Source organism: Cebus imitator, unplaced genomic scaffold (assembly GCF_001604975.1).
Source record: "Cebus imitator isolate Cc_AM_T3 unplaced genomic scaffold, Cebus_imitator-1.0 Scaffold117, whole genome shotgun sequence".
Classification (NCBI taxonomy): Eukaryota; Metazoa; Chordata; class Mammalia; order Primates; family Cebidae; genus Cebus; species Cebus imitator.
Window position 1 is genome coordinate 4,079,664 of NW_016107432.1, and position 7,733 is coordinate 4,087,396.

Genomic DNA, 7,733 nt, shown 5'->3' on the forward strand with positions numbered 1-7,733 from the left:
AGAGACGGGGTTTCACCATGTTGACCAGGATGGTCTCGATCTCTTGACCTTGTGATCCACCCGCCTTGGCCTCCCAAAGTGCTGGGATTACAGGCATGAGCCACTGCACCCGGCCCTGTTCTCTCCATTATAACACAAGCACTTTAAGACTATGGGATTCACAATTGTTAAAACTGACTGAATACTTACTATGTGCCAGATACCACAATGAACACTTCGCAGCATTGCGTGTGAAGTGATTGTTGCATTGAAACCTCATCACGATCCTATCTGACATGCACTAGAACCATTTTACAGATGAGGAAGCTTAGTCTTAAAGAGGCTAAGCAATTTGGCCAGGGTTAAATGACTAATAAATGGCAATGCTGGGATCTGAAACCATATCCTGCTGCTGCCAGGGCCCAAACTCTAAGCTACCGAAGCCATCAATCCCTCCTTATAGTAAATGCTCATTAATATATTAATGAGGTTCTTTGGTTAGAGCTGAGAAAGAAAGAAATCGAGAGCCTACTGAGCTTTGCACACTTAGCCAAACTGTAGTTAAATTTTGCTTGGACTTGTTCCAGAGAAAGACATTTGTTGGCTTTTTCCATTTTATGTGATTTCACCTTGGTTTTCCTTGAAAGGGGCAGCCAGGATGGTAGGTAGGGTAAAGTGCCAATAACACAACTTCAGATATTGGCTTGGTTGGAGTGGGGAGGAGGGTGCCCAAGAGGAGAGAAGGGAAAGAGGGAGTGAAGAACATATGAAGGAGAACTGGGGCCATGCAGCTCACTTCCCTTTGCTGCTCCTTCATCCTTGAAACTCAGAGGTCCGTGATGAGGTAATCTACCAACTAGACTATCTTCTGCTAATAAGAAGCTAATTGATTTTTATCTTGATAAAACAAAGAAAAAGAATACCTTGTAAGATAAATGAAAACTGGCCAGGCATGGTGGCACATGCCTATAGTCCTAAAGTCCTAGCTACTGGGGTGAGGTTGCTGAGGAGGGAGAATCTCTTGAGCTGGGAGGTTGAGGCTGCAATAAGCCGTGAAATAAAACATATCTATATATATGTATGTACATGCACATGCACATATATATAAGCTAGACTTGAGGCTTTCTCATCTGTAAAATGGAGTGAATAGGCATAACATACAGAGAGAATGTGAAGGTGAAGGAAGAGTGTGTATGTGAAAAGCCCTTGCACAGGTTACTTAATAAATGTTATTAAACATGTTTTGTGCAAAAAAAATTTTAAATGTGATTTATTTACATTTATTAGAATCTCAAAGATATAATCATACAATTAGGATTTTTATTTCCAATTTATGGTGCTTGAGGCAATGTATTAATTTAACTGTCCTAGAACTTATAAAAATTAAGCCTTGGGTGGGAGCGGTGGCTCATGCCTATAATCCCAGCAGTTTGGGAGGCTGAGGTGGGCGGAACACAAGGTCAAGAGATCAAGACCATCCTGGCAAACATGGTGAAACCCTGTTTCTGCTAAAAATACAAAAATTAGCTGGGCGTGGTGGCACATGCCTGTAGTCCCAGCTACTCAGAAGGCTGAGGCAGGGGAACTGCTTGAACCCGGCAGGCAGAGGTTGCAGTGAGCTGAGATCACACCACTGCACTGCAGCCTGGTGATGGAGTGAGACTTTGTCTCAAAAAAATAATAATAATAACACTCAACATTCATTCATTCATAATAATATTGAATATTGATTAAGCAATTGCTTTGTAGCATTGCTTTTAGATATTGGGGATACATTAGCAAACACACTGCTAAACAGAAATGAAAGTTATGTATGTGGGGTTGGCGGTGGGGTGCCATCTCATATAGTGTGGTCAAGGAAGGTCTGATAAGGTCATTCTTTTTTTTTTTTTTTTATAGACAGAGCCTCACTCTGTCATCCAGGCTGGAGTGCAGCAGCAGAATCATAGCTCACGGCAGCCTCAAACTCCTGGATTCAAGTGATCCTCCGACATCAGCCTCTTGAGTAGCTGGGACTGTAGGCACATGCCACTGTACCCGGGTAATTTTTAAATTTTTTGTAGAGATGGGGTCTCACTGTGTTGCCCTAGCTAGTCTCAAACTCCAGCCTCAAGCCATCCTCCCATTTCAGCTGAGCCACTGTGCCCAGCCAAGGTAACTCTTGAGGAAAGATATGAAGGATTAGGTAAACAAAAGACTACTTGGTGAAGGAAAAGTTCTTTACAGAAAATTTTAGTCACTCTATGTGGAAGAAATGATAGTTAGAAAAATCACGATCTTACTAGCCATCATAAAATAAGTGATTCAGATGATTGTCATCAATGAGCAAAACCATTAAGGAAAAGTTTGGGGGAGAAGCTTATAAGTAAGGGATCGTGCTGACATCACCTGAACCCGCTCTCCCTCTCAGCACCATGAAAACTGGGACAACCCAACTGCATCACTAAGGGAAGTCGGGAGGACACCAGTTAAGTTTGAATTTCAGAAAAATCATGAATAATTATTACCTGAAAAAAATTAATATTTTTTTAGAGATGTATTCTTCTAGTATAACTATGCCCCAGGCAATACTGGGGACATACATATACTAAGAAATTAGTTATTTATCTGAAATTCAGATTTGGTATCCCGTATTTTAATTTCTAAATCTGGCCATCCAATTCCATCACTGACGGTGTGTGAAGCCTATGGCACCACCTAGGAAGTGTTGTGCAAAACAAGTTGGACCCACATAATCAAGCCTTTAGCACTAACTCCCGTTTATAGGAAATATGGCAAAGAGGAAAGAGAACAAGTTAAAGAACTTCATGATGAGGCAAACCAATGAATCCAGGACATGGGACCTCCACCAAGATGGGGATAAGGGCTGTGGGGCACTCCAGATTAGAAAAAACAAGAGACATGGCCACCCAATGCTATGTCCTGATCCCAACAAGTCAACTGTAGAAGGACATTTTTGAGACAACCAGGTAACTTTAAATTTGGACTGGGTATAAAACGTATTAAATTTTAAAATGGCATTGTGGCTCTGTTAAAAAAACAACAAAAAAAAACAAGCCCATAGTTTTTAGAGTTATACCCTCAGACATGAGAGGGCAAAACAATAGGTTGGGGTTTTCTTTTTTTAATTTATTTATTTTACTTTAGGTGCATACTATATCTGCCATGGGAGTTTCTTTAATCCCAGCCCTCTCCCCCTTCCCCAGGAAAGGGACAGATGACAGAAGTAAGGAAAAACCTTTGATAATGTTGGTCTGGGTGGATGTGTATACCACTCTGTACTTTTGTGTTTTTACAGTTTACTTTCTGTTTGTTCAGAGAAAAACATAAAGGAATGAGGCAGCAAACCATGCAGCTATTTGGGAGAATGCTGCAGGGAGGGCATGGTGGTACCAGGCCCTTGGGTAGAGGCACATGGTCAGGAACAGCAAGGAGGTGGGAATGCACTGAGGCCAGGAGAGAGGAGGGGGTGAGGCTGAAGACAGTAGAGGGGCTGGAGCAAGCAGACCTTGAGGGAGAGGGCCTTCATAGGTCCTGTGGCTTTTCTACACTTGATCTTAGCCAGAAGGCTGAGAAGCAGTGATTTTGGCTTTTCCTCAGAGTGAAGCAGGAACTGTTTGAAGGTTTTGGGCAGGGGAGTGATATGATCTGATTTATGCTATAACAGGCCAGCTCTGGGTGCTGCATGGAAAACAGACTGAAGGGGAAGGTGGAAGCAGGAGTCTAGAATGGAAGCTCCTGTGATGCAGTGGGAGTAACAGTTTGTGCCGAGTAGCAGCAACACAGTGGATAAGCAGAGGGCAGATTCTAGCTACACTTGAAGGCAGAGCCAATAGGACTTGCTGAGAGCTTGATATGGTTTGTGGAAAGTAGACAGAAGTTAGGGATAGCCCCGAAGCTTTTTGCCTAAGCGCATGAAGGGTAGATACTAAGACAGCCAGGCCACAGGAGGCAGGGTCCAGGGCAAGACAGGAGCTCAGTTTGGACATGCTTGCCTAAAATGACCACTAGACATCCAAGTGGAAAACATCAATTAAATTCGGAAATATCATCCAGATATTAGTGCTGTGTCTTCACAAAAGCTCTCCATACACGAGACCTGACCAGTTATTCTCTAAAGAGGAAATTACATAAAAAGAAAATTAAGGGTTCTGTTGGGAGCTGAATGCTATGTTTGTTACACATTGTCCCCTTCTCCCCAAAAGTTACCTAACATCACCCAGAGCCCAGTGAGCCTGTATGAAGCATGAAAGGGCTACTAACGGGGCCCAGCTTCCTCCGGAGCTGCCTTGATCGCCTCTTCAGGGTGGTGGCTCCATGGAACTCCCCCAGGGTGGCTGGCTGGCCTTAAATCAGAGGGCTGGGAAGGCAGCAGATACCTCCATCTGAGGCAGAAGCCCAAGTCAGGTGGATAACCCGAACAAAGAAACAGTGACAAAGAGTATAAGAGCCATCCCAGAAAGGGCTTTTAGGAATCCAGGAGGGGCAGCCGGAGCAACCCTGCATGCTCTAAAATTCTGTGATTCTATAAGGGCCAGTCTAAAGAGGTGAGACAGGTCTTGCCTCTTTCCACAGACATGGGGCTTTGAAACTAGTCCCATCCTTGGTGGTAATTCAGGACAATTTATTATTTGCAGGCAGTGATAATTTTGTTTTCTAATGCTGTGAATCAATCAACAAGTATGATAAGGAAACCCACCTGCCAGTGACAGAGGATTTTCAGGGTCTGGGGGTGATGCTTTTCTCCCCAACTTCTCATTGCAAAGTTGCTTCAGGTCCTGGAGCAGACTGTTCCCACAAAAGAATGGGAACTCCATTCCAGATACTCTCTGGGAGAGAGAGGGCCAGTATTTGCAGAGGTTTCTATCACTCAGATTCTTTTATTTTCATTTGCCCATATAAAACTTCTAAAAGTTTAATTAAAACAGGACCTTAAGAAACTTTACATTCATATAAAGCAGGCATGTCAGTAGGGTGTGAGTTCATGTGTGAAGATTTCTTACCGGGCAAATTGACGATGTGCCTCCTGTTTTTGGTCCCAGAGAACAGAGCGCTCTATTTGAATGTAGACACACGGATCACCTGGCACAAAGCCCTGCAGAACAGGGCCATAGGCCGGGGCATCTGGACACCCACGGCCACCCTCTGCTGGGCTTTTTAGTAACACCACAATTCCTCTAACAGAGGAAATGGGAGTCTGTGGAAACACAACAAAACAAATACAAAACCTAGACTGTTTACAACCATCTCTTGCAGAAAGATACACATTTTAAACTTAAGCAGAGATAAAAAGGCCTCAAATTAAACTTGTAAGCGAATGGCTCTTTTAATGATAATCAAGGCCAAAAGCCAAACCCATGACCTTACCCCAAATCTGGTCTCTACCCTGTCCAACATCAGAATAGACATCTCATCCAGGGCAACATGATAGGAGAAAGGAATAAAGGAGATACATATCAGACAGGAAGCATCATACTATCCCTATAAACAAATGGCATGAATGTCTGTGTAGAAAATCTAAAGGAATGTATAAAAAATGAATCTGGAACTAACGTGAATTTAGCAAGGTTGCAGGACACAAGATCAAAGCACAAAAATCTAACATATTTTTATATTCTAACAATAAACATGTGAAAATAAAAATTTTTAAAACTACAATTTATAAAACTCTAAAAAATGAAATACTTAAAAACTAACAAAATATATACAGGATATGAATGCTGAAAACTACAAAATACTGCTGAAAGAAATCAGAGAAGGCCTAAATAATGAAGACATGTAATACTCAAGGATTTAAAAACTCAAAATAATAAGAAGTTTGTCCTTTCTCCCCAAGTTAATCATTAGAACCAAGATGATCATTAAACCTCAAGTATAAGGAACATGAAGAAAACTACACCAGGAAAAATACATCACAATCATTTGCTTAAAACCAGTGACAAACGAAGTGGGGGTTGGGGGGTGAGAGAACACATTACATAGATAGGAACCAAGATAAGGATGATAGCAGATTTCTTGTGGAAAATAAAGCAAGTCAGAAGACAGTTGAGTAATATTATGAAACTAGTGGAAGAAAATAAACTGCCAACTTACATTCTTTAGCCAGCAAAATGTCTTTAAAAAAATGAAAGGTAGTTTAGGCAAGGTGGCTCACGCCTGTAATCCCAGTACTTTGGGAGGCTGAGGTGGGTGGATCACCTGAGGTCAGGAGTTTGAGACCAGCCTGTGCAACATGCTGAAACCCTGTCTCTACTAAAAATTAGCCGGGCATGGTGGCAGGCTCCTGTAATCCTATCTACTTGGGAGGCTGAGGCAGGAGAATCACTTGAACCCAGGAGGCAGAGGCTGTGGTGAGCCGAGATTGTGTCATTGCACTCCAGCCTGGGGAAAGAGCGAGACTTTGTTTCAAAAAAAAAAAAAAAGGTAAAGCATGACTTGCCTGCTACACTGAAAACTATTAAAACATCCCTAAAGGAAATTAAAGTTTTAAATAAATGGAGGTACCCCATGTTTATGGATCAGAAAACTCAATAGTATTATATTAAGATGGCAAGACTCCCAAAATTAATCTATAGATTTAACACAATTTATATCAAAATTCCAGTTGGATTTCTGCATAAATTGACAAACTGACCCTAAAACTGACAAGCAGAGGAAGCACAATACCCAAAAGAGTCTTGAAAAAGACAATGTTGGAGGACTTACTCTTCTTGATTTCAAAACTTACTACAAAGCTCCAATAATCAGAGAGAATTATGAGATCATGGCAGACAGGAGGCAGGACTAGATGGCAGCTCCCACTGGGACAGACAGAGCAGAGTGCAGAGGCTCGCATCGTGAACTTCTGTTCCAGAACGACTGCAGGAATAAATCAGGAAAGCAGAGAGAGCCCACAGACCCTCTGAAGGAAGCAGATTGCAGGACCCAGGAGACACCCCACATACTGTGTTGGTATCTACCGCTGAGAGACCCACAGATGGTTCACATCACAGGACTCTGCAGACAACCCCGGTACCGGCCTGGAGCCTGGTAGACTTGCTGGGTGGCTAGATCCAGAAGACAGATAACAATCATTACAGCTCAGCTCTCAGAAAGCCATATCCCTAGGAAAACTGGGAGAGTACTACTGCAAGTGAACACCCCATAGGACAAAAGAATCAACAACAGACTTGAGCCCTAGACCCTCCTGCTGACAGGGCCTACCTAAATAAGAAGGAACCAGAAAGCCAACTGGTACTATGACAAAACAGGGTTCTTTAGCACCCCCCAGAAAATCACACTAGCTCACCAGCAATGGATCCAAACCAAGAAATCCCTGATTTACCTGAAAAAGAATTCAGAATGTTAGTTATTAAGCTGATCAGGGAGGCACCAGAGAACAGTGAAGCCCAGTTTAAGGAAGTCAAAAAAATGATACAAGATATGAGGGGAGGCCAGGTACCATGGCTCACACCTGTAATCCCAGCACTTTGGGAGGCCAAGGCAGACGGATCATGAGGTCAGGAGATGGAGACCATCCTGCATCCTGGCTAACATGGTGAAACCCCGTCTCTACTAAAAATACAAAAAATTAGACTGTATGGTGGCATGTGCCTGTAGTCTCAGCTACTCAGGAGACTGAGGCAGGAGAATCGCTTGAACCTGGGAGGTGGAGGTTGCAGAGTGGGCCAAAATCGCACCACTGCTCTCCAGCTTGGGGCGACAGAGTGAGACTCCATCTCAAAAAACAAAAAAACAAAAACAAAACAAAACAA

The 7,733-nt window shown here is 42.8% G+C and overlaps 1 protein-coding gene across 1 annotated transcript in view; it reads right to left on the minus strand.

Moving 5' to 3' along the window:
* The window catches only part of POLN (DNA polymerase nu), a 157,990-nt gene that overhangs the window by 122,216 nt on the left and 28,041 nt on the right, over positions 1 to 7,733 (minus strand). The window contains 1 exon segment of the mRNA XM_017539023.2: positions 4,983 to 5,176. Coding sequence (XP_017394512.2) covers positions 4,983 to 5,176 — 194 coding nt within the window.